Source organism: Saccopteryx leptura, chromosome 5 (genome assembly GCF_036850995.1).
Source record: "Saccopteryx leptura isolate mSacLep1 chromosome 5, mSacLep1_pri_phased_curated, whole genome shotgun sequence".
NCBI lineage: Eukaryota > Metazoa > Chordata > Mammalia > Chiroptera > Emballonuridae > Saccopteryx > Saccopteryx leptura.
Window position 1 is genome coordinate 28,310,042 of NC_089507.1, and position 27,790 is coordinate 28,337,831.

Below are 27,790 nucleotides of genomic sequence, written 5' to 3' on the forward strand. Positions count from 1 at the left end.
GATATGAACTTTTCTCTTATTACTGATTTTGCTGCATCCCAGAGATTTTGATATGTCACATTGTCGTTTTCATTTGTCTGTATATATCTTTTGATCTCTGCACTTATTTCTTCTTTGACCCATTCATTTTTTAAAAGTATGTTGTTTAGTTTCCACATTTTTGTGGGGTTTTTTTTCTCTCTTTTTCAGTTAAATTCTAGTTTCAAGGCTTTATGATCAAAAAATATGCTTGGTACAATTTCGATTTTTCTGAATTTTCTGGTGTTATTTTTGTGGCCCAACATATGGTCAATTCTTGAGAATGTTCCATGTACACTAGAGAAAAATGTATACTCTGTCACTTTGGGATGAAATGTCCTGTAGATGTCTATCATATCCAGGTGCTCTAGTGTTTTGTTTAAGGCCAATATATCTTTACTGATTCTCTGTTTGGATGACCGATCTAGAGCCGTCAGCGGTGTATTGAGGTCTCCAAGTATGATTGTATTTTTGTCAGTTTGTGTTTTTAGATCAATAAGTAGCTGTCTTATATATTTTGGTGCTCCTTGGTTTGGTGCATATATATTAAGAATTGTTATGTCTTCTTGATTCAGTGTCCCCTTAATCATTATGAAATGACCATTTTTGTCTCTGAGTACTTTTGCTGTCTTGTAGTCAGCATTATTAGATATGAGTATTGCTACACCTGCTTTTTTTTTTGGATGTTATTTGCTTGAAGTATTGTTTTCCAGCCATTCACTTTGAATTTGTTTTTATCCTTGTTGCTTAGATGTGTTTCTTGTAGGCAGCATACAGTTGGATTTTCTGTTTTAATGCATTCTGCTACTCTATGTCTTTTTATTGGTGAGTTTAATCCATTTACATTTAGTGTAATTATTGACACTTGTGGGTTCCCTATTGCCATTTTATAAATTGCTTTTTATTGATTTTGTATCTTGTTTGATTCTTCTCTTTTGTTTTTCTATCATTTGTTTTTGTTTGGTTGTATTCCATACTTCTTTCCTCTGTTGCTACCTTTTTTAAGTCATGTGCTTCTGTGGTGGTTTTTTCAGGGGTGGTTACCATTAAGTAATGAATAGGATACCTACCATGTTCATTGTAGTACACTATCTTATGAGTGCTTCTGCACTCCCTCGTCCTTTGCTACTATTAATCTCCGTCTCCCCCCCCCTTTTTTTTTTTTTTGTTGTCACAGTTAAATTTGGTTTTATTGTGTTCTTGGTGGAGCTTTTACTTGTGGTTTTGTTTTGGTTTGTTCTTTGTATCTGGTTAGAAAACCCTTTTAGTAATTCCTGGAGTGAGGGGTTTTCTGATGATAAATTCCCTCATCTTTTCTGTATCTGTGAATGTTTTTATTTCTCCTTCATATTTGAACAATAGCTTTGATGGGTATAGTATTCTTGACTGAAAGTTCCTCTCTTTCAGGACTTCAAATATTAGGGTCCACTCTCTTCTAGATTGTAGAGTTTCTGCTGAGAAATCCAATGATAATCTAATAGGCCTTCCTTTATATGTTGCATTCTTCTTTTCCCTGGCTGCCTTGAGAATTTTTTCTTTGTCATTGGTTTGTGCCAATTTCATTATAATGTGCCTTGGAGTAGGTTTGTTGGGGTTAAGAAAACTCAGAGTTCTGTTTGCTTCTTTTTTTTTTTTTTTTTTTTCATTTTTCTGAAGCTGGAAACAGGGAGAGACAGTCAGACAGACTCCCGCATGCGCCTGACCGGGATCCACCCGGCACGCCCACCATGGGGCGATGCTCTTCCCACCAGGGGGCGATGCTCTGCCCATCCTGGGCGTCGCCATATTGCGACCAGAGCCACTCTAGCGCCTGGGGCAGAGGCCAAGGAGCCATCCCAGCGCCCGGGCCATCTTTGCTCCAATGGAGCCTTGGCTGCGGGAAGGAAAGAGAGAGACAGAGAGGAAAGCGCGGCGGAGGGGTGGAGAAGCAAATGGGCGCTTCTCCTGTGTGCCCTGGCCGGGAATCGAACCCGGGTCCTCCGCACGCTAGGCCGACGCTCTACCGCTGAGCCAACCGGCCAGGGCTGTTTGCTTCTTGAATTTGAGGCTTTAGTTCTTTCCTCAGGCTTGGGAAGTTTTCATCTAGTATTTGTTTGAATATGTTCTCCATTCCATTTTCTCTCTCTTCTCTCTCTGATATACCTATTATTCTTATGTTATTCTTTTTGATGGAGTCAGACAGTTCCTGTAGGGCTTTCTCTTTTTTTTTAAATTTTTGAGTCTCTCTCTTCTTCTCTCTGTTGTGCCTCAAGTTGTTTGTCTTCTATGTCACTAATCCTACTTTCTATCTGGCCAGTTCTATTAGCTAAGCTTGTTACCTTGTTTTTCAGTTCATGAATTGAGTTTTTCATCTCTGTTTGATTTGTTTTTATAGTTTCAATTTCCTTGGTAATATATTCTTTGTGTTCATTGAGTTGTTTTCTGAGCTCCCTCAATTGCCTTTCTGTGTTTTCTTGTATATCTCTGAGTATTTTTAGGATTTCTATTTTAAATTCTCTGTCATTTAGCTCTAAGGTTTCCAATATATTAAATTTTTTCTCCATAGATTTTCTCATCTATCTGTGCTACATCTCTGTCTTTTGTATTCATGATATTTGATTTCCTTTTCCATAATGGCATCTGAGGGTGGTTTTGTTGATAGCACTAATGAGAATTAATAAAGAATAAAGAGTAAAAAAAAGAAAAAAATGGAAATAAAAAAAAGAAAATTTATTATTTCCCTCTTTTTTTCTTCTCCTCTCCCCTCCTCCTTGAGAAAATATTGTGATGAACTGTGAATTATATTGTGCTAAATGGAACAAAAACTACCTATAATGGAGGGCCTGAGTTGTGGAGAAGTGATAAAGGGGCAAAAAAGGAGGTAGGTGTCCACAAAATACAAAAAAGGAAAAAATTGGGGTCAAGAATAAAATGATTTGCTTGTCGACTAAGAGATATAATGAGAGGGATAAGAGGGAAACAGGAAAAAGGAAAAAAATTACTATTGTATTAAGTGGAGCAAAAACTAGGTAGAATGGAGAGCCAGGGTTGAGGGGAATGCTAATGAGTTAAAAAGCAAAGTCAAAAGCACCAAAAATGCCACAAAGAAAAAAATTTTGAGTCCCAAATAAAATAATTTGTTCATGATTGAGGATTGAATGAGAGGAAAAGTAAAGGAGAAAAGAAGAAACTAATAGAAAGGGAGAAAAAGGGAAAATGGAAAAGATGAAAAAAAGAGAGAGAGTGAGAGTTAAGGGTTTTGGAGTGTAACCCTCAAAGAGAGAAAGGAAGAAGAAAAGAAAGAAAATGGGAGATGTAACACTTATGGGTAGTGTAGTTCAAGAAGGGGAAAGATTAAGATGGGCAGAGAATAAATGGGCCAAGGTAGAAGAGAAAAAAAAAGACAAGAAGATGAAAGAAACAAAAAAAAATGGAAAAAGTTATAAAGTCTGTGGATTTTTTCTTGATTTTGAGAGGTTATCTTCTTGCTTTTTCTTTTCTCTCCCTCTTCCTGGTCGGTGACTCTGTACCCCAGGCTCTGCCCCTGTGGCACACTTAGGTAGAGATTTGCAGTGGATAAGTCTCTATGGCTATGTCATATATTAGGCTTCAGTCTCGTTGGTAGTTGAGGCTTGTTAACATTTGCAGGCTCTAACAATGAGATAGTCCTTTTTCCTGGAGTCTCTCTCCTAGTCTCTTCTTCCTGAATTAGTAGCCTGATGATCCAGCTATGAGGTTGCTGCTGCCTCTGCCTGGAGAGTAAAAGGCTCAAAGAGCTGGCAAATCCCCACTCTACCCCCACTCTGCACAGGGCTCTGGGTAAGGCTCTCTGTCAGAGCCACCAGCGTAATCAGGTGAGGCTGGGAGCCAATTGCTCTCAAGGTGACTTTCTATGAGCCTCCAGGCATGTCCAGTATGCCTCAGCACTCTGTGGGACCACTCTCCCCAGGCTTTTTGCACTTTGTAACTTGTTTTGGCTGGGAAGAAGATGCCCTAGTCGCTGCCTGCAGAACAGGAGGTCTTAAAAGCTGCCAAGTCCCTCTTTTTAACGTATATCCCTGAGTATGAAAGCTCTGCCAATCAGAAGTTGCCCCCACCCCTTTAGCAAGAGGCACTCAAACATATCACGCTTCTTGTCTTAAATCACTGAACTGAAAGAGATCTTGTCAGTTAGAGCTGCGTAGGTCAGTTGGGAGGTGAGCAGACTGTGGGTTAAGCTAATTTCAGCGATTGGATCCGTAGATCTGCTCCAGAGACAGACTGCAAGCTGCTTGCATGCCCCTCTGCCTAACACTTTTGTATTTTTTCTTCCTGGGGATGTTAGCTTGAATGGCTGGGTGAGGCGCCCCGCCCACTCAGAGAAGTTCGGGAGTAGGGAAGTTTGCTATCGAGCACTCCCCGTGTGCCGCTGTTCAGGGTGCAGGGACCACACCCAGACTCTGGTCACAGCCCACGCAGAGGTCTCTGACCCTGTCCCTCTGTCCAGGAACAGGGGTGCCCACTCCCGGGGTGCTAGGAGGAACCTCTCACATACTATCTGCACTCGCTGACCAGGATATCGGGGCTAATAGCAGCTTCTGCTCAACTGTCTTTGCCAGGTCTGGCACGGGCATTAGCTCACGTGGGCTGAGTTGCCACAGGCACATTTTTTCCCTGGCTTGGACATCTGTGCCGCAGCCTGGCTCCTTCCACACCCTTAGCACTCTATCTCAGTTCCAAGTGAAAGCAGCCCTTGCTCAGGTTAGAGAGGAAGGCAGTGTGTTCCTTTCTCCATCTTATTTCCTACAGGGTTGATTATATATTTAGTCAATTTTTCGCTTGATCATACCTTCCTTTCAGTGTATAGAACTTCCAGACTCTCCAAGGATAGATTTTTCTGTCTCTGGTTGAAGAACTTGTTGAAATTTTGGGGAGATTTATCGGTAGCGCTCCTCACGGCGCCATTTCTCTGACGTCACGACTCAGATTTTCCTTTTCATTTAGGTTTATGATCCACTTTCAGTTAATTTTTGTGAGGTGTGTAAGGCATAAATTCACTTTTTTAAGTGGCTGGCCAGTCGTTACAGCACCATTTGTTGAAAAATCTATTATTTTTCCACTGAATTGTCTTTGCTCCTCTGTCAAAGATAAATTGCCTATATTTGTGTAGGTGTCATTCTGGGCTTTCTATTCAATTCCATTGTTCTATTTTCTATGTTTTCACCAATACCACACTGCTTTGATTACCATAGCTTTAGAGTAAGTCTTTTTTTTTTCTTTTTCTTTTTATTTGTGACAGAGACAGAGAGAGGGACAGATAGGAAAGGAGAGAGATGAGAAGCATCAATTCCTCATTGCAGCACCTTAGTTGTTCAATGATTGCTTTCTCATATATGCCTTGACCGAGGGAGGGCAACTACAGCAGACTGAGTGACCCCTTGCTCAAGCCAGCGACCTTGAGCTCAAGCTGGTGAACCTTGCTTAAACCAGATGAGCCCACGCTTAAGCCGGCAACCACGGGGTTTCAAACTTGGGTCCTCCGTGTCCCAGTCTGATGTTCGATCCATTGTGCTACCTCCTGGTTAGGCTAGAGTAATTCTTAAAGTCAGATAGCATCAGTCCTTGAGATGTCAGTCATTCTCTATTGTGCTGTTTACTCTGGGTCTTTTTCTTTTCCATGTAAAGTTGGGATCAATTTGTCAATATCCACAAAATAACTGGCTAGGGTTTTTATTGCATTGAATCTATAGATCAAAAATATAAATTTATATTCCAATCAAAAATGTCTTACTATATCATCAACATTGGTTTTCATCACTTATTTTTATTTTTAATAATCTTAGAGTTATTTTTATGTGTTTTTAATTACTGGTGATTTAAATCTTTTTCTCTAGCTATACAGTTGTATTTCCTCTTTTTTTTTTTTTTTCTTTTTTTTTTGTATTTTTCTGAAGTTGGAAATGGGGAGGCAGTCAGACTCCCGCATGCGCCTAACCAGGGTCCACCCGGCATCCCACCAAGGGGCGATGCTCTGCCCATCTGGGGCGTTGCTCTGTTGCAACCAGGGCCATTCTAGCACCTGAGGCAGAGGCCATGGAGCCATCCTCAGTCCCCAGGCCAACTTTGTCCAATGGAGCCTTGGCTGCGGGAGGAGAAGAGAGAGACAGAGAGGAAGGAGAGGGGGGGAGGTGGAGAAGCAAATGGGTGCTTCTCCTGTGTGCCCTGGCCGGGAATCGAACCCGGACTCCTGCATGCCAGGCTGACACTCTACCACTGAGCCAACCGGCCAGGGCTTCTTTTGTATCTTTTTGATTCATGTTGTTTGGCCATTTATCTATTAGAGATTTAGTGTTTTTTATTGGTATCAAAGAACTACATATATAATAAAGGTTGGCCATGTGCCCATTTTCTAACTTTGTTATTTGCCTCTTAATTTTTTATTTTTCATATATTTTAATTATAGTTAAAATATTTTTATATGATCATATAAACTATATATAAATATTATTAAATATTGACTTTATTTTGTTCTAGTTTTCGTTGTGACACCTTAGTTGTTCATTGATTGCTTTCTCATAATTGCCTTGACCATGGGCCTTCGGCAGACTGAGTAACCCCTTGCTCGAGCCAGTGACCTTGGGTCCAAGCTGTTGAGCTTTTTGCTCAAGTCAGATGAGCCTGTGCTCAAGCTGGCGACCTTGGGATCTTGAACCTGGGTCCTCCGCATCCCAGTCTGATGCTTTATCCACTGCACCACCACCTGGTCAGGCTGTTCTAGTTTTCTTTGGCAACATTTTGTTAATTGTAGTAAAATACACATAACATAAATTTACCATCTTAATATTTCTGTGGCTATATCCAGTATTTTTTAATTTGATGTATTTGTGAGGGTGGAAATTATGACACTTAAAAGTTTTATTTTTAGTAATAATTTTGTAATATATACATATATTAAATCATTATGTTGTACATTTAAAATTAATATAATGTTCTATGTCAATTATATCTCAGTAACCCTGGAAAACTTTTATTTTATAGTAAAATAATCATAACAACTCCATTCATTCCACAGACAATGATTAAGCATTTACTATGATAAGCAACCATAAAAAATTTAGATAAGAGATAGTCTTAACAGTCTAGTGGAGGAGACAAACAATTCTAGGATTTTGTGATAAATGCAATGATAGAGGTATACATAGTATACTATAGGTACATTCATTCATTCAACATATACTTTAGTGCCTGCTAGGTAGGCCTCCTATATTCAATAATCAACTAAACAGTTACAGTCCCTTTTTTTGTTGTGGCAGAGACAAAGAGAGAGACAGATAGAGACAGACAGGCAGGAAGGGAGAGAGATGATAAGCATCAATTCTTTGTTGTGGCTCCTTAGTCTCCTTAGTTGTTCATTGATTGCTTTTTCATATGTGCCTTGACTGGGGGTGGGGTGCTACAGCAGAGTGAATGATCCCTTGCTCAAGCTAGTGACCTTAGGCTCAAGTCAATGACCATGGGGTCATGTCTATGATCCCAGGCTCAAGCCGGCATCAACCCCACACTCAAGCTGGTGAGCCTGTGCTCAAGCCGGTGACCCCAGGGTTTTGAACCTAGGTTCTCCTCATCCCAGTCTAACCCTCTATCCACTGCACTACTGCCTGGTCAGGCCTTGTTTTTTTAAATAAAGAGGAAACGAAGAGTCAAACATATGATACAGATAAATTTACTGTGAGATTTATTGATTTATTGTGTGTGGTGCTGCCTGTCATAATAGAGAAAGTATGGGCTGCCATGGAAACACAGAGGAGATCCATCTAAATCAAATCAAATTGGCTTTTTTTCCTCTTTGGCTGCTTGTGGATCAACTATCATCATGAACAACACAGTAAATGTCTGGATCAGGAAGTTTATGACCAACCAGCTACTTCAACAGAAACAAATGGTCATTGACATCCTTCCCCCTGAGAAAGCAACAGTACCTAGGACAGAAATTTGGGGGAAACTAGCCAAAATGTTTTTGGCACAGATATTATCTCTGTGTTTGGATTCAGAACCAATTTTGGTTCTGAAATGTCATGATTTACGATTTCCTGGATTACACACTCACAAAAAATAAACCCTCACTTACTCTTGCAAGACATGGCCTACATGAGAAGAAAGAGACCTCAAGAAAACAGTGAAAGGGTCACAAGAACAGAATGAAGAAAGTCCGGGGGAGAAAATGTCAGGGGGACTGCTAAGGCCAATGTTGGTGCTGGCCAAAAGGGAGCAGGAAATTGGACAATGGAGGGATCAAGATTATGCAGTGACTTTATCTGCAGTGACTGTGCAGATTTTTCACGGGAGGATTCATAAACTGTAAACACTTTTTTAAAATTTAAATAAATAAAATAAAATCAGGGAGTCAGAAAGTTTTTCCAGAGGAAATACTGACATTTTGAAAAAACAGGTAGATATAAGCTAGTGAAGTGGGGGAACACATCATATGCAGAGAGCACATGCACCAAGGGACAGGGATGTGAATGTGTAAGATGTGCACTACTTATTAAAGGATGTCTGCTATGGATAGAGGGAAGGCTGCTACCTGTAGGTGACTGATGAAAAGTGAAGCTAAACATGTACGCAGAAGTCAAAACATACTGTTTTTTAATGCTAATTTTTAGTATCACTTCTTAAATAATCTTTCCCTTTCACATAAAAATAATAAGAGTAATGTTTATTGAGCACTTACTATGTGCCCATCTCCATTCTAATTGCTGTACATTTAATTAATCCTCACAATAATCCATGCACTAGATACTATTATTACGCCTTTTCTTACATAAGAGAAATAGAGGTGCAGAAAAGTTAAATAATGTTGTTCTAGCCGCACAGCTATATTTAAACTTCAGCAGTCTAACTCCAGAAGCCAAATTATTAACCACTCTGCCCCTCATTAGTATGTGATATTTCAGGTATTTAAAACATTGGATTTTTTCAGTTATTTGAAGGTTGTAGATTCTATACAATATCTCTTTCTATTTACTCTTTTCCAGGACCATGCTGTTTAAATTGTGGGGGTTTTTAAAAAATATTTTCACATCTGCAATTAGTCTATGCTTTCACTATTTTATTTTTCAGATTTTTTTTGTAATTATTGCCTATTCTTCAAGTGAACTTTCACAATAATTTTGTTCAATTAAAATTTTGGATCAGAGGATTTTGGCTAAAAGTGCATTAAATTTGTAAATTGAATTTGATACCGTTTGCCCCCCAAAAGTGCTATTTTGTCATCTCCTTTCCAATTTACCAATACATTTTTGTAATTTTCTTAAATGAGGTTAACATTTAATAAGAATATTCTCAGATGTGTTATAATTTTTAGGGAAGTGTAATATCTTCTGCTTTCTAATTCTTTATTATTGGCATATAGGACTGCTATTTATGTGCATGTAAGATTGTTTTCCCTGGAATGTGAAAAAATAAAATGATCACTCAAAAATTAGAAAAAATTTTAAAAACGCATAGACTGTAGGCAAAAATATTCAAAACATTCAAAAAAGATTTGAGACAACATGAAAGGCTACAGAGAAAAGTATGGCATTCTTAGTCATTGTTTATGTGTGTTTTAGTTACATATTTTAACTAGTGTCACTGATTCGTTTTCATCTATTCTTTCCCATTATAAGAGAATGAAATGTGTTGGTGGCTGGTGGAGCCACCTCCCTCTAATTACGTTGCTTTTCCATGACCCATCCTAAGTCTCACACTTCAAGCTAATCATTGACAGAGCTTTACAATCACAGGCTTTTACTGAAGCGTTGATAAGACAGTCCAGCAGTTGGTGGCAAATGAAGCCAGGCTGTGCGGCAGGATCTCCAGGGAATGAATGGCTTTTCTTCAGGACTGATGAGAGCAACACACGCTACAGGAAAACAATGTCCAACCGGGGACTGCAAAGCTCTGTCATCCTGTCAACTTTGATTCTGCTACGAACTGTTACTGGATTCTCTGGAGACGGAAGAGCTATATGGTCTAAAAATCCTACTTTTAGCCCGGTAAATGAAAGTCAGCTGTTTCTCTACGACACTTTTCCTAAAAACTTTTTCTGGGGCATTGGGACTGGAGCATTTCAAGTGGAAGGGAATTGGAAGACAGATGGGAAAGGTCCCTCTATATGGGATCATTTCACCCATACACACCTTAAAAGTGTCAACAGCATGAATAGTTCCAGTGACAGTTACATTTTTCTGGAAAAAGACTTGTCGGCTCTGGATTTTATAGGGGTTTCTTTTTATCAATTTTCAATTTCCTGGCCGAGGCTCTTCCCCGATGGAATAGTAGCAGTTGCCAACGCAAAGGGTCTCCAGTACTATAATACTCTTCTGGACGCTCTAGTACTCAGAAACATTGAACCTATAGTTACTTTATACCATTGGGACTTGCCTCTGGCACTACAAGAAAAATATGGGGGTTGGAAAAATGAAATTATGATAGATATCTTCAATGACTATGCCACATACTGCTTCCAGACATTTGGGGATCGTGTCAAATACTGGATTACAATTCACAATCCATATCTAGTTGCTTGGCATGGGTACGAGACAGGTATGCACGCCCCTGGAGAGAAAGGAAACTTAGCAGCTGTCTACACTGTGGGACACAACCTGATCAAGGTACTGTACAGCTGGCTTCATGTTATTGCCTTAGAATATAAGGCAGGAATTAAAAAGGAACCCTAAGAAGTGTACCTTCTGTTTAAATAATTCTCTTTGTCTAAATCAACTCAACTAATTTTAGTCTAAGTCACCAGTTCTATCCTCAAATTTCATATTTAAAGTAGTGTATATTTTATTTATCTAAGCTATTGTCAATGTATTAATTCAATTACTTCCTTCAAAGTGCACTTTTAAAAATTATTTAACTATTTTTAAGTCTACAGTTATGCATCAGAGCATGAGAATATGAATTTCCTTTCATTCTGTGGCAAACCAGTACTTTAACAAATTTAATTATTGGAAATTCTTTTCTGACAACATGCAACCATTTTAGAATTATGTTAAGGCAAGACCATTCCAAATACATATTTGTTGCTACTATTGCTATTCTTAGTGGTACTTAGCTATAGTAAGCTAAATAAATGTTAGCTAGCTGATACATATTAAATGCAGGAATGGAAATAAATGTAATTTACATTTGGTTTTATTTGTGTTCCATAGCAGAAAAAATGAGATTAATTGTCCTTGGGATTCACATTAAACTAGTTATAACAAAACTGGGAATAATATGCTCTTCTAAGTGTTTTTTTTTTCTTCTTCTTCTAAGTGTTTTAAAGCCCTATAGTTCCAAAGCTAGACTTTCTGCTAGGAACTGTTAGCATTATTAAATAATAGTGAAACTATTAGCAAAATAAGTTAATATTCATTGAGTGTTTACTATGTGCTGCAGACTAAGCATTTTACATGCATTATCACATTTAATCTTTATGATAACCTTATGAACTAGGTCCTGTTATTATCCCCATTTTAAAGATGAGAAAACTGAAGTTGAATGAGATTGAAGAACTTGCTGAAGATTACAGAGTAAAATGCAGCTGTTGTGAACATGGGATTTATAAATGACAACATCATTAAACACCAAATGTCTTTATCAGAATGTTTTCAAAGGAGCAACCTTTTGGAAATTTTCAAGAGATTTTGCCTCAAACTGAGGCTAATATCTAAAATCAGGTGTTTAACTTTTTGGTCAACTAGCTTACTTGGGGAAAACAGATTACTCTGGATAACTGTTACATTTTGAAAATAGGGGGGGGGGGGAACCTCCATTAGTGGGGTAGGAGAAGTAATCTGCTTTTTAATAATTGAAGTTAAAATTACTCCATCTCTAAATTTACACATAAAAAATATCTACTAACCCTCCTTTTCTTTGTGGATTTTCTGGATTATTATGCATGTGCATTGTACTATGATTCAGTCACATCTGCCCTTGCAGTAAACAGGCTGCATTATGATTTCAAGGTCATCTCCATATATTTGAATAGAGTGGTATACAGAACATATTCATGTGTGGGTATGCTGTGATTGGGGAAAAAAGGCCTTAAAGGGGAGAAAACGTATAGTCACCAACTAAAAAGTTTATGCATATGTTAGAAAAATATTTCTTTTTTCTAGTTCTTGCAATTATTAAAACAATATATGCTGGTGTAAATTGAGAAACATCAGAGATTGCACCAAGGAATATAAAGAAAAAAGTTACATTCCTCTCTCCTTCTCCACCTGACAATCCCAGCCTCAAGGAAATCATGCATAACCATTTCTGATATACAGGAAAAAGTTGTAACTAACAAGTAGAGATTGCTTCCAAATTTAGCATATAAAGTGCTATATTTTAGATATTTTTCATTTCCCTCTAATTTGAGATAAACTCTACCTTTAACACAAAATTAGTATTCTGAGATTGAGATAAATGTTACTGTTTTAAACGGAGGGGTTACATTTCTTCTACTGCAAGAGAAGCCCCCCGTTCAGTCCGGGCCGCCGCAAAGGCAGACAGAAAGCGTGGGGATTTTTCTCTTTTGCATCCTAGTGTGAACCAAAAGAACAACTTTAGATTGTTCAGGGTCTAATCAGTGGATGCAGGGTTACATTTTTTAAGTTATTGTGTTTTCCAACGAATTTCTTCCATCACTTTAAAGTTTCTAAATCACTAACCTCAATAAAGAGTGTAAGAGTCCCTTGAAATCAGTCAGAAAGCGGAATGTACTGCATAACCCAGTGACTTATAGCACCAGAGAGAAATCGGCCAGGGGTTTGGTAGCCCGAGGTGAACTTGTTTTTCCCACTTGTGCCCTCCCTGCCTTTCCTTTAGCATAGAAAGATTAGTTAGATATTCTGTGTTGCAATGAAATGTTTCTTCCTTATTGTGCCCCCTTGTGACTCAGAAGAGGCATTCTTTAGGGTTAGTTTTTAGTCCAAGAATATTTATTGAGTTTGAGGTGGGGTTTTTTTAAGCCTTGTATAAAACTAAATTCATGGATGTTATAGACCACTTTATTCCCTGATACTCAGCTACTGAAAATGTTGCATGGTGGCTATGGAGTCTTTTAAGTTCCAGAATGATCTTGAAAACTCCATCTCAGTCTGAAATGTCCTAGTTTGGAGGAAATCTGAATTGTCTAGCCAGTCCCAAGGCTGACATGAAATTTAGATTCCACTTTATTTCATATCTAGTGATTACCGTAAAGTGAGTCTAACTCTCAAATAAAGATTTGTCATAGTCACACCAACTAACGATGCTCCACACGAGTTCTTAACAATATTTGAAACAGAAAAAGCATGCATTGATTGACTTGACCATCTTTAAGCACAGTAATCATAGCTTTAAAGATTATAATTTTTGCAACAACATTGCCAGATATTTATGATTATCCTCACTTTACAGAATGATAATTCTAATAGGCATCGTGTCACTCCCCCACATAAAATCCATTAGTGACTCCTCAAAGCTTTTGGGACAAAGTCTCAATTTTTTATCAAGATTTTCAAGGTACAAACCAGGCCTCCTTCCAGGCTCCTTCCTGGCTACTCTGTTATCCTCATCACGAATGCCTAACCCTTACTCCCCGTGCTCCACTAGAATGCACTACGAGCAGTGTCTTGATTTCACCTTACTATTCCCCTCTACTCAGCCTTCACTGGTGCTCTATCCAGCTAGAACGTCCTTCTTACTCCCTGCTTTGCTGATCTAATATCCTTCAGATCCCAAGTTAGGCAGTCAACAACTCTAAGTTAATCTTGATCCTTTAGCGTTATCTCCTGAAGGCTCACATAATAAGATATGCATGGGTCTCATACTATCTCATGTTTTTCTGTCTCCCCAACTAGACTTTGAAAGGAGAGACTATTTCTTATTTGTCTTAATACTTCCAGCACCTTGCACAAAATATTAGATTCATGCTTGTTGAATGAGTGGTTTAGGATTTCTATCTTAAACCTGCAATTTTTTTTTTTTTGACAGAGACAGAGAGAGTCAGAGAGAGGGACAGATAGGGACAGAGAGACAGGAATGGAGAGAGATGAGAAGCATCAATTCTTCGTTGCAACATCTTAGTTTTTCATTGATTGCTTGTTCATTGATTGCTTTCTCATATGTGCCTTGACCGGGGGCTACAGCTGAGTGAGTGACCCCTTGCTCAAGCCAGACCCTAGGATCATGCCAGCGACTTTGGGCTTCAAGCCAGTGACCTTTGAGCTCAAGCCAGTGACCATGGGGTCATGTCTATGATCCCACACTCAAGCCAGCAACCCCATGCTCAAACTGGTAAGCCTGCGCTCAAGCCAGCGACCTTGGAGTTTCAACCTGTACTCTATCCATGGTGCCATCACCTGGTCAGGCTTAAACCTGTAATTAAAGACCCAATCTCAAGTCCATAATTCATATTTCATTGCATTATTGCTAATTCCTAAAATTGCCTATATTAATCCAGTAATGTATTATAAATGTGGACTCTTTTTGTTGCAAGTGACAGAAGCCTAATGTAAGTTAGCTTAAGCATAAATGAGCAATTTCCTGGCTCTGTAACCAAATCATAGGAATGAATGGTCCCAGTAACCAGGACACTCTCAGAAGCCCTTTCTCTTGGTCTTTCATGTTCATTTCTTCTTATAGAGTGGCATCATTCTTCTTTGTAGACAAAAGACTTCTCTCTCCCAAGTTCAGTTTTTAAATTTTTGAACTGTTTGGCCTATGCTCTCATCTCTCAGATCAGCAAAGCCCCAATATTGCACATTAATAAAGGCAGTAATTGTGTCTGTTTGCATTTTAATTTTAGAATAAATATGCATAATAATTTATATTTGTAGATTTCTTCCCCACTAACAATAAAGTATTCCAGAGCCTCTAAGTAAACATGTATGGAGGTTGGGAAAGATGAGTTGGGAAGTTTGCTCATGAGATGGTAACTCATTAATTTTATTACTTCACTAAATACTGCCAGCTTCCAGGATAGTCTTGACCATTTCACAGCTCTCAAGTATTATCTTTCATAGACATATACTGTTGTATAGTACCAGGATTTCTCAGCCCAGACACTATTGACTTTTTTTGAGAGAGAGAGAAAGAGGGGAAGATAGAGAGATGAGAAGCAACAACTCATCATTGTGTCATTTTAGTTGTTTATTGATTATTTCTCATACATGCCTTGGCTGGGGGGGGGGGGGGCTCAAGCCAAGTCAGTGACCCCTTACTCAAGCAAGCTGCCTTTGGACTCAAGCCACAGACCTTGGGCTTCAAGCCAGCCACCTTGGGGCTCAGATTAGTGACCATGGGGTCATGGCTATGATCCCAAACTCAAACCAGTGACCCCATGCTCAAGCCAGTTGAGTTTTTGAACCTGGAACCTCAGCATCCCAGGTCAATGCTCTATCCACTGTGCTATCACTGGTCAGGTACTATTGATACATTGAGCCAGGTAATTCTTTGTTATGATAGGCTATCTTGTGTATTGTAGGATATTTAACAGCCTCTACCCGCTAGATTCCAGTAGCACCCTTGCCCCTAGGGTTGTGACAACCAAATATGTCTCCAGACATTGCCAAATGTTCCTGAGGGGAAGGGCAAAATTCCTCTCCTTTCCCTCTCTTGAAAATCACTAAGTTGTTAAAGGCATGAAACATAAAGAGCAAGGATAGTATAATATGACCAGTATGAAGGACATAAAAAATGAAAATTTGCAAAAACTGCCTCAGAAAGTTTTCACCAGGTCTATAAGTTGCACACAAACTCAAAATTAGTTTATAGTATTATCAGGATGCATTTGGAGAAGAAACAATGTTTTAAGAAATAGTAATGAGAAAATAATGTTGATGATTATATCTAGTTTGACTTTTCACATATTGGAATTAAATACTGTCCCTATTGGCTTTGTGTTATTTGTGAAATACTTGAAAGGGCTGCCTCAAACCATTTCTCTTTCATGTGTAGTTATTTATGAGCAAAACACTAAACTTACTTTTTGAAAGCTTGAACTTTTTTTATAAAGCAAAATTTAAGAATTCAAGAAAAATGTTATAAAGACTATTTTTAACCATTTTTGATGCCACAACATCGTGTTTCACAAAGTTTAGTTTTTTGTGCACCACTTCATGGTGGCTTTTTTGGTGGCTTTTTTGTGTGTTTGCATATCCAAGTACCACATGTACTATTACTTATTAAAACATTTCTCTATAAAATGTTTATTTTGAAAGAAACTGTATATCCTACTATACATAAAACACTAGTTTTTTTTTTACTTTTAAAAAAAGTGTATGTACCTTAAAATATGTATGTACCATTTAAAATGCAAATTTTTTATTTTTGTCACACCTAATGTTATCTCCCATATAAAAAAAGGTAGGTGTACCAGACTTGGAAAACACCACAGAATGAGTAAATTTTACTCTGCATTTTTAGTATATATTTTGTCCTAAAACCAACACAGGATGTCATTTTATTTTTTATTTTTTATTTTTTTCAAGATGTCATTTTAAAATGTGTCATAAAATGGTTTTTCTTATGTAATTAAAATAATTTAAATAATGTAATAGTGTTTATTAGATGGGAAAATGACAATATTTATGTTTGTATATTATGGTTATTTTAAATAGTCATAATTTATTTTCTCAATATTTTAAATAAACTTTATAATAGTTAATAATATACTAGACCATATAAATAAATATATGTAAACACTTTTTGTATACTACTCATAAATGATGAAATAATTTTTAAATTCCTCAGGGGTTCAAGAGATTGTTTAATACTGTGAAAGAGGCTTACAGGACAAGAAATGTTGGGAAACACTAATCTAGGTCAAGGCCTTACCAACATGTTCCTGAGCCTGGGATGTTTATTTCTTCCCTATTTTTCCACTTCTTTGGGAAGCTGTATTAGCATTTCTTGGCATCATTCCTCAGAGAAGCTCATAGAAGGCTGGGTATGTGTTAAACATTCAATAAATAATCCAATTGATTATTTTCTTATTAAAGTAGATCTGTCTTATCCCAGAAAGGCTTTAAAATTTCAATGGAATGGAAGTTGATTTCAGATACACACACACTCTGGCATAAACATATAGTGTTTTCAGAACATGCAAATCAATTAGGTATGCCTGCTTCTATGAAAAATTTTACAATTAAAAGCCCCTCTTGGAACAAGCTGCAGAATGTTGACAACTCTTAAAGCTGAGTGATGTGTTCATGAGGTTCACTATGTTATTCTTTTGATTTTTGTGTATTGTAAAAATTTCCACCAAAAAAAGTAAAAAAAAAAATGAAATGGACAATAATGAGAATATTTTACACCTAAAATAAAACAGTCACCTCTATGTAATACATTTCTTAAATGCTCTGTTGAAATTCTTAAACAAAATTTAGTATGAAGACTGCAAAAACAGCTGGAAAAAGCCACAACTCACATGATTAACAGCTAAGCCTTCTTTGCCAGCAGGCTGCTGCAACTGCTTTCTTGAACAAGAGGACTGTGTGTTTCACAGGCACATTTAAATAGATTAAATGTCATTTTTAAACCTCTTCTGCCCAACCCCCCACCAACATCTTGTGACTAAGTATAATATTTTGAAATGGAAATACTAGCAGAATCCTTTTTTAGTTGGTCTTGGTTAGATAGAAGTAAAACCTTTAAAGGTCATCTGAAATGTCCTTTTTTTCCATAAAATAAATAATAATAATAATAATAATAAACTCCCTTGTTAAAGTTGGGTTACAAGACAATAACATACCAAAATTAATTTTTGCTAAATCTTGTAGCTAAAAAGCTAGCCAAGCTTTTCTGTCAATGAAGGATGGAGAAAATAAGGTTAAAAAAAAAACTCAGGCCTTGGCTGGTTGGCTTAGTGGTAGAGCGTCGGCCTGGCGTGCGGAAGTCCCGGGTTCATTCCCGGCCAGGGCACACAGGAGAAGCGCCCATCTGCTTCTCCACCCCTCCCCCTCTCCTTCCTCTCTGTCTCTCTCTTCCCCTCCCGCAGCCGAGGCTCCATTGGAGCAAAAGATGGCCCGGGCACTGGGGATGGCTCCTTAGCTTCTGCCCCAGGCGCTAGAGTGGCTCTGGTTGCAACAGAGCGACGCCCCGGATGGGCAGAGCATCGCCCCCTGGTGGGCGTGCCAGGTGGATCCCAGTCGGGCACATGCGGGAGTCTCCCCGTTTCCAGCTTCAGAAAAATACAAAAACAAAACAAACAAACAAACAAAAACCCAAAACTTAGTATCTGCTACGTTCCACCACTTTCTCCTCCCACCCCACTCGCCAAAAAAGAACACAGAAATGGGGAGAAGGACAGAGATTGGTCTTAATTCTTTTTTCTTCTTAATTTTTCCATTGATTTGAGAGAGATGAAGGGGGGAAAAGAGGGAAAAAGGGGGAGAGAGCGAGAAGCATCAACTCATTGTTCCACTTAGATGTTCCATGTAGTTCTGCACTCACTGGTTGCTTCTCATATGTGCCTTGACCAGGCATCAAACCCATGACCTTGCCTGACCTGTGGTGGCACAGTGAGTAAAGAATCAACCTGGAACACTGAGGTCGCCGGTTTGAAACCCCAGGCTTCCCTGGTCAAGGCACATATGGGAGTTGATGCTTTCTGCTCCTCCCTCCCTTCTCTCTCTGTCTCTCACTCTTTCTCTCTCTCTCTCTCTCTCTGTCTCCTCTCTCTAAAATGAATAAATAAAATCTAAAAATAAATAAATAAATAAATAAATAAATAAAAAGTGATTAAAAAAAACAAACCATGACCTCTGCGCACCAAGACAACGCTCTATCCCCTGAACCACCCAGCCTGGGCCTGGTCTTAATTCTTAAAGTGAGCAGTTTACAGCTTGAAATCCATGGCAGCCACTTCTGTAGTTAGTGACTCAACAGATATTTGACTCTAACAAAATACAGAAAATAATAATCAAACAAGTTAAAACTAGTATTTTTATGGATATTATTAATCAAATTTGAATAAAAGATGAAAACTGTTTGTAGACACAAATTGCCAAAGACAGTCACTATAACCAAAATACCATTGTTAGCTATAAGAATCATGTAAAAAAAAACTACCAGTATTTGTAGATGATAATTGGTATCTAAAACCTTCAAGAGAGCAATATTTACTTTTTCTAATCATTAAGTAGAAAAAGTTATACTTCAGTGAATGATTAACAAGAGTTTAAATAAATGTAATTATAAATGCTCAGAGAATAACAGTGTGATCATGTTTAAACAGCTTGATTTGATATGAACACTCTCATACATAGAAAATTAGGCCAAACTAGAGATCAGAAAATATTGTTAACTAATGGAAACAGTATTAATATGATGAACCTATGAACTGAGGGAAACTTTAGTTCATAGTATAAAATAATTGCACATTAAAAGACTAACAGAGAAAACTCAACATCAGAAAAAAAAGTCTTCGTTAAAAATAAAAAGGATGGCCCTGGCTGGTTGGCTCAGTGGTAGAGCGTCGGCCTGGCATGAGGAAGTCCCGGGTTCGATTCCCGGCCAGGGCACACAGGAGAGGCGCCCATCTGCTTCTCCACCCCCCTCTCCTTCCTCTCTGTCTCTCTCTTCCCCTCCCGCAGCCGAGGCTCCATTGGAGCAAAAGATGGCCCGGACGCTGGGGATGGCTCCTTGGCCTCTGCCCCAGGCGCTAGAGTGGCTCTGGTTGCGACAGAGCGACGCCCCGGATGGGCAGAGCATCGCCCCCTGGTGGGCGTGCCGGGTGGATCCCGGTCGGGCGCATGCAGGAATCTGTCTGACTGCCTCCCGGTTTCCAGCTTCAGAAAAATACAAAAAAATAAATAAATAAATAAATAAATAAATAAATAAATAAATACAAAAAATAAATAAATAAAAAGGATATGGCCTGACCTGCGGCCTGCTGAGGTCACCAGTTCAAAACCTCAGGCATGACCAGTCAAGGCACGTACAGCAGCAACTATGAGTTGATGCTTCCTGCTCCTCCCTGCTTTCCTTTTTCTCTCTCTCTTTCCTCTCTCTAAAATCAGCAGATAAAATCTTTAAAAAAAGAAAAAGGTATAATTACAACTATTGGACATTAACAAGGATTCTGTTGCTGAAATGTTGTAACAATGGTGAGAATAGAGCAGAATAATTTAATTTACTAACCAGTAATGAGAGCATCACAGAAGTAACTAAAGTGGTTCTTGGGTGATCTACCTGAAAATGTTTGGCAGGGCCTTGAGGTCGGGGAAATTCAGGATCTTTTGGTGTTTGGAGGAGTCCATTGGTTGGTTCTTTATAGTGTCAAATCTGGACTGGAGATTATGTGACTGAGTCTTAAATAAAGGGCTGGGGCTAACTGTTATCAGTTCTTCATTCATGTTAATCACATAGGCATTATATGTTTCCCCCTTTTACCTTTAAATATTGTTTTACCCCTTTTACATTTAAATATAACATATTGTTATAGAATAAATAAATATGCTTTAATTTATAATGGAATCCAGAATAACAAAAAAATATTTTTTTTAGTTTCTGCTTTTATTATTTGAGATTTGGGGAACTTTGGAGAAACTGAAAGGTGAAAGCATAGAGCAACTAAATTCATTGAGAGAAGCTCTGTTTCAACCAATTCTCTTGAATTTTTTTTTCTTAAGTGAGAAGCGGGGAGGTAGAGTGACAGATTCTTGCATGCACCCCAACCAGGATCCACTCGGCAAGCTCCCTACCTGGAGATGCTCTGCCCATCTGGGGCAGTTGCTCTGTTGTGAGGCAGCCAACCTCTTCTCAGACCCTGAGTCAAGGCCATGGAGCCATCCTCAGTGCCCGTGACCAACTTGCTCCAACAGTGCCATGGCTGCGGGAAGGGAAGAGAGAGAGGCGGGGGGGAGAGGTACGGGGAAGAGAAGCGGATGGGTGCTTCTCCTGTGTGCCCTCACCGGGAATCAACCCAGGACTTCCACACACCAGACCATCGCTCTAACACTGAGCCAACTGGCCAAGGCTGATTTTTTTTTATTACAAAAATAATGCACTTTTACCACAAAACATTCAAACAATACAAAAAGACATAAAGTTAAAAATGAAGTCTCCTCTTTCTTACTCCTTAATGATCCAGGCGTCCCCAAACTATGGCCCATGAGCCGCATGCAGCCCCCTGAGGCCATTTATCCGGCCCCCCCACTGCACTTCCAGAAAGGGCACCTCTTTCATTGGTGGTCAGTGAGAGGAGCACTGTATGTGGCGGCCCCCCAATGGTCTGAGGGACAGTGAACTGGCCTCCTGTGTAAAAAGTTTGGGGACCCCTGCCGGAGCAGCTTGTTCAATGTCAAAATCTTATTCTATGTATATATATATATATATACATATATATAAACACACAGAGTCAAATAAATTTTTTTACAAAATTTGACTCATATTATAGTTTTGTTTATCATTTCTGATTAATTGAAACAAAATATACACTATTTTTCTTCTATTTATTTCTGTATGTCTCTCTCCTATTAGAGGTAATAGGTCATAAGGCAGGAGCTATTTTGTTCCATCTTTTTTCTAAACGTCTACCATAGTGCCTTGTATTTGTTAAATAAGTGTTTGTAGACTTGAATTTAAGGAAATAATCAATGTAAATGAATGAAGAGTAAAGAAAAGGATAAAATAATAGCTGTGGGTTGAAGGAACTTAAAAAGAATTAATCTAATCTTGTTTTTGATGATGTGTATAATTTCTGTAAGGAAAAAAAGTTAAGCAGAACAGAAAGTAATGCTGATAAATTCTCCATTTGATTGGGTACTGAGGTGATGCTCCAGGCTCCTTCTTTCCTGAGCATGTTCCTGGCACCCAAACACTGACTCATGTCTTTCTCAGTCCCCTGGCCCTCGTTTTGGGGCCATGGCTGTTGGCCCCAAACATTTCACAGCCTATTCAATCACCATTAGGTCAAGGTATAATTGTGTGTATCAAAGGCACATAATTTAATTTGCATGATGACATGACAGTGAACTAGAAGGCTGAAGTACTTAGTTCTAATTCTAGCTTTGCTACTAACTGACGCTTTGGGCAAGCTCTCTATTTCTTGGATGTCAACTTCTTCATTTATAATAGGAAAAAAAATCAATTAGACCAAATGACCTCTAAGGTTCATCCACTACCTTTAATTTGCAGGCACGAGTACAGAGCGTGAAGCCTGGGTTTAACTTAGCTCACAAAACTAGATAAGTTACCTGGCCAGTTGGCTCAGCGGTAGAGCGTCGGCCTGCTGTGCAGAAGTCCCGGGTTCGATTCCCGGCTGGGGCACACAGGAGAAGCGCCCATCTGCTTCTCCACCCCTCCCCCTCTCCTTCCTCTCTGTCTCTCTCTTCCCCTCCCGCAGCTGAGGCTCCATTGGAGCATAGATGGCTCGGGCGCTGAGGATGGCTCTGTGGCCTCTGCCTCAGGCGCTAGAATGGCTCTGGATGCAACAGAGCGACGCCCCAGAGGGGCAGAACATCGCCCCCTGGTGGGCGTGCCGGGTGGATCCCAGTCGGGCGCATGCAGGAGTCTCTGTCTGACTGCCTCCCCATTTCCAGCTTTGGAAAAATGAAAAAAAAAACAAAAAAAAAAAAACTAGATAAGTTACTTTCCACCCCTTGGCTTGCCCTCCTCTAAAATGGGAATGATAGCAGTACCTACCTTGAGAATTTTAAATATGGATTAAATGAGATAGTCCACGAAAAGCACTTGGAACAGTGCCTGCCACATTTGGCACTAAGGCACATTAGTTCTTACTATTATTTATATTATTAATTTCCTATGGTTTTGTAATTTAATCATTGTTCTGTTATATTTGATCATGAAAGTCACTCATCTTTTTTTTTTTTTTTTTTCTTTTGAAGCTGGAAACGGGGAGAGACAGTCAGACAGACTCCCGCATGCGCCCGACCGGGATCCACCCGGCACGCCCACCATGGGGCGACGCTCTGCCCACCAGGGGGCGATGCTCTGCCCCTCCGGGTGGTCGCTCTGCCCCGACCAGAGCCACTCTAGCGCCTGGGGCAGAGGCCAAGGTGCCATCCCCAGCGCCTGGGCCATCTTTGCTCCAATGGAGCCTTGGCTGTGGGAGGGGAAGAGAGAGACAGAGAGGAAGGAGGGGAGGGGGTGGAGAAGCAAATGGGTGCTTCTCCTATGTGCCCTGGCCGGGAATCGAACCCGGGTCCCCCGCATGCCAGGCCGACGCTCTACCGCTGAGCCAACCGGCCAGGGCGAAAGTCACTCATCTTTAAGAATCACTTAGGCCCTAGCCAATAGCACAGTGGTTTGAAGCATCATCCCTATACACTAAGGTTGTGGGTTTAATCCTGGGTCAGGGCACATATGAGAGTCAACCAGTGTGAGCATAAATGGGTGGAACAACAAATCAATGTTTCTCTCTCATTCCCTCTCCCTCCCCCTTTCTCTCTTTCTAAAATCAATCAATAAATAAATGATTTAAAAATTTTAAAGAATAATTTAATAATGACTTGTTTGTAGGTGATGCTGTGTTAAACACCATGCAAACACAGTATCCCTGCCCTCTGAGTCTAACATTGACAATGGTGTAAAGATCACCACACTCAGTCAAGAGAGTAACTGTACAAATGGTTCATAGGGATTCATTTAGCCTCTGATGCCAGTGAGGACAGGATCCAGTGACAATACCAGGACAGGGAATTACACATATATGTTACATGCTGTGCTAGGCACTTGGAAAATTACGTGGTTTTCTGAACCGCAAATTTGCTGGTAGGTCTTCCACGACCTTTCTAAGTGATCCTGAATTCTAGACATACATGGATATTTTCCTCTCAGCATTCAAGAGTGAAATGGTACCTTCATTCTAGGACTGCTTAGCTATTTTAATAAGCAAGTTCAGCAGGAAAAAAACCCCATAATTTTAAAACAGTATATTGTGGTTAGTATCCAGGCCTTTCCACAACAGCTTCAAAATTTAGAATTGGGACATACAGAAAGCAGGATAGTTTAGTAAAGTGACTCAGGGAGGCCTGGGTTCAAATCCTTGCTGCTCCACAGTACAGCCTGTGGAACCATGAGTTTCTTCTCTCAAATGAGAAAAATAAAATCTACCTTGCAGAAGCTGTATTATCCAAAATTATGTCGGTGACCAACATACTAGCTGGCTCATTGTTAGGCATTCATTCAACAAGTATTATATGTCAGTTTCTTTCCCGGGCATCTGTGTGCACAACTGTGGACAAAATAGATACAATCCCAACACTCAAGAAGCTCATAGGCCGGACATGGACCTAAGTGGTATTGGTCTGAGACTGACACAATCTGGAGGCCCTCTGTAAAAAAAAAAAAATTCTATATATAATTTAATTATATATTATATATATATATATTACTTAAATACAAAAGTTGGTAATTTAATTATATATATATAATTTAAATACACAGTTTACCTGTGGTGGCACAGTGGATAGAACATTGACCTGGAATGCTGAGGTCACTGGTTAGAGGCCCCAGGCTTGCCCAGTCAAGGCACCTATGAGAAGCAACCACTATGAGTTGATCCTTCCTGCACCTCAACCCCCTTTCTCCCTCTCTCTCCTATCTCTAAAAATCAGTAAATAAATTCTTTAAAAAAAAAGTTGGTACAAAAGTGATATTTATTTGGAATGAGAAAAATCTTACAACAAATTACTGTAGTCTTAGAGATTCAGATTCCTTTTTTCTAAGGTCTCTTAGGGAATTTATCAGAAACACTTAGCTAGCAATGCTGCCAATCACACCTGACTCCCTGCCCACATAGACCATTCATTCTGCAAGGACCAATGCAAGTCAGGGGCCCTGAAGCTTCAGCTTCCTGAGACCTGGGGTAAATCTGCCTTTCTTACAGGCTCCAAAATGAGGCCTTATTTTGTTATTGTAAGAATTATATTATTTTATATTGCTTTTCTTTTATATTGCTTATCTTTAACTCTTCATTCCTAAATCCTAAGGAAAGACTTCAATTTACCAAGCTCCAATTATACTCTGAGATATGGACCTTTTGCATGAAAAAAATTACTAAGGTGAATTTAGTATTAACAGAAAGCTTAAAATATTATCCACCCTCTGCAAAATTGGCATGTAAGTGTTATCTCTAGGCAAAGAACCTGAATTTCAGTAAAGCTCCAATTTACTAATATTGATTTCTTCTAAACTCCTTTCCAATATCTGGGGAAACCCACAGATGCTTCGTTTAGTTAATTATGCACTTTATTCTAGACTAGGGGTAGTCAACCTTTTTATACCCACCGCTCACTGTTGTATCTCTGTTAGTAGTAAAATTTTCTAACCACCCACCGGTTCCACAGTAATGGTGATTTATAAAGTAGGGAAGTAACTTTACTTTATAAAATTTATAAAGCAGAGTTACAGCAAGTTAAAGCATATAATAATAATTACTTACCAAGTACTTTATGTTGGGTTTTTGCTAAGTTTGGCAGAGTAAATCTTTATAAAACAACTTGCTATAGTCAAATCTATCTTTTTATTTATACTTTGGTTGCTCCGCTACCGCCCACCATGAAAGCTGGAATGCCCACTAGTGGGCGGTAGGGACCAGGTTGACTACCACTGCTCTAGACCTTTTCTCCTTTGTGTTGCCAGGTTTAGGTTCTGCTAAAGCATTACTTTAATTTAGTAATATTATAATGGAAATTAGAATTCTATAACAATAATAGGACCATTTTTTAATCTTATACCTCCTCAGGAAAACATAGCACTATTGAGTGTCTATTACATCCTTTGGAGAACATCAATCTTAAGTCATAGCGTTAAAAGCTCCTGGTTTTGGTCCCATAGTGCTCTTTAAAATGACCTATACAACCTTTTTTTTTTTCTTAGAGCTTAGTTTTTACTTGATTCTTGTGGAGAAATCCTGAAACTGAGGACAATCAACAATTTGTTAAAATGATTTGAAAAATGCCCTGCCCAGAGAGCTCAGTTGGTTAGGGCATCGTCCTGAAGCACAGAGGTTGCTGGTTCGATCTCTGGTCAGGGCACATACAGGAACAGATTGATGTTCCCGGCTCTCATTCTCCCTCTCTCTCTCTTTCTCTCTTCTTACTCTCTGTCTTAAATCAGTATAATAAACATTAAAAAAAGATTTAAGGCCATGACCGGTTGGCTCAGTGGTAGAGCATCGGTCTAGCGTGCAGGAGTCCCGGGTTCGAATCCCGGCCAGGGCATACAGAAGAAGTGCCCATCTGCTTCTCCACCCCTCCCCCTCTCCTTCCTCTCTGTCTCTCTCTTCCCTGCCTGCAGCCGAGGCTCCATTGGAGCAAAGTTGGCCTTGGCGCTGAAGATGGCTCTGTGGCCTCTGCCTCAGGCGCTAGAATGACTCTGGTCGCAACAGAGCAATACCCCAGATGGGCAGAGCATCACCTCCTGGTGGGCATGCCGGGTGGATCCTGGTCAGGTGCATGCGGGAGTCTGTCTGACTGCCTCCCCGTTTCCAACTTCAAAAAAATACAAAAGAAAAAAGAAAAAAAAAGATTTAAAAACAGTTAAAAAAATAAGTTGAAAATATAATGATTAAAAAAACAATAGGAGGGAAATTCATTGAAATGAATTTTAATGTGATTATTTCTGAGTTATTACAACTATAGAAAACATGAATTTGAACCATCAAAAATAGAATGAGGGGGAGGAGAGGGAGGGGGTTGGGGGAGGGGAGGGGCACAAAGAAAACCAGTTAGAAGGTGACAGAAGACAATTGGACTTTGGGTGATGGGAATGCAGCATAATCAAATGTCAAAATAACCTAGAGATGTTTTCTCTGAACATATGTACCCTGATTTATCAATGTCACCCCATTAAAATAAATAAATAAATAAATAAATAAATAAATAAAATAGAATGTGTAAATATTTTCCTTATGAAAGGTGGTAATTTTGTTAATATTTAAATATTCTCTCCTAAGAATAATGAGGGTAAAAGGTTGTCTCTAAGATTATAAAAAAAAATTAAAGAAATAATAGTGACATCATATATTTTAAGGAAATAATAGTCACATAATTTTTTAGCAGTGAACTACTATGAAGTTCACATACCTTAAGCACCTAATAAATACGTGTAGACTGCAGAATAAATGAATGAAGGCTAAGAAATCTGGAAGAACAACAATTGTAATTAGTAGAAAACAACACAAATATAAAGAAGTGCTCAGTAGATGAAAAAATGAATCAAACTGAAATGAATACCAGCCCAAGTGAACAATAAATAAAACTCAAACAGCTGCAATAAATAAATAAAGACAAACATGTTAGCCATGAAACCTGAGAGGTGTAAGGGAGAGCTATTACAATATTATTTATGACAGGAAAAGGGAAAGAAAGAAAGGAAGGAAAGAAGGAAGGAAGGGAGGGAGGAAGAGCTCATTTCTATCAACACTTTTCATGCCTATATTGATTTCCCATTGCTGTTTTCCACTGCAAGTTCAATTATTTTTAGCTTGCTCTTCCAAAGGGCTTCAAATATATGCTTCTGTAGTTTGAACAGAATCTTCACATATATTACCTCATTCCATCTTCACAATTCTCTAGAGTGTTTATTTTTAGCTCAGTAAATGGAGAGAAGAGGGAACTGAGGCTGCTGAAAGGGAAATGAGTTATCCCAATCATCAAGCTAATTAGCAGCAGTGCCAGTTCCAGAGTCTGGGTGTCTGTCCTGCTTTCAAGACCCAGGCCATGTCCTGTAGAGTGCCGCAGAGGTGAGATGCACCTTTATACTATTCATAATGGCCATTATTCCCTAAAAAAGAACAATCAATATTTCAAAGCAGGTGGTCAAAGAACACTCAATCAAAGGA

The 27,790-nt window shown here is 39.0% G+C and overlaps 1 protein-coding gene and 3 non-coding genes across 4 annotated transcripts in view; 2 read left to right on the forward strand and 2 right to left on the reverse strand.

Moving 5' to 3' along the window:
* Positions 1-9,801: 9,801 nt before the first annotated feature.
* The window catches only part of KLB (klotho beta), a 41,703-nt gene continuing 23,714 nt past the window's right edge, over positions 9,802-27,790 (forward strand). Inside the window, exon 1 of the mRNA XM_066385361.1 lies at positions 9,802-10,631. Within this exon, the coding sequence (XP_066241458.1) occupies positions 9,807-10,631 (825 nt within the window). The 5' untranslated portion in view covers positions 9,802-9,806. The remainder of the gene's footprint in view (positions 10,632-27,790) is intronic.
* Positions 12,463-12,593, reverse strand: LOC136407354 (small nucleolar RNA SNORA31). Its single transcript, XR_010751899.1, has one exon. It is a non-coding gene; the product is annotated as a small nucleolar RNA SNORA31 (small nucleolar RNA).
* TRNAS-GCU (transfer RNA serine (anticodon GCU)) lies at positions 22,182-22,251 on the forward strand. The gene has a single exon. It is a non-coding gene; the product is annotated as a tRNA-Ser (tRNA).
* LOC136407371 (small nucleolar RNA SNORA25) lies at positions 25,675-25,800 on the reverse strand. The gene has a single exon (XR_010751914.1). It is a non-coding gene; the product is annotated as a small nucleolar RNA SNORA25 (small nucleolar RNA).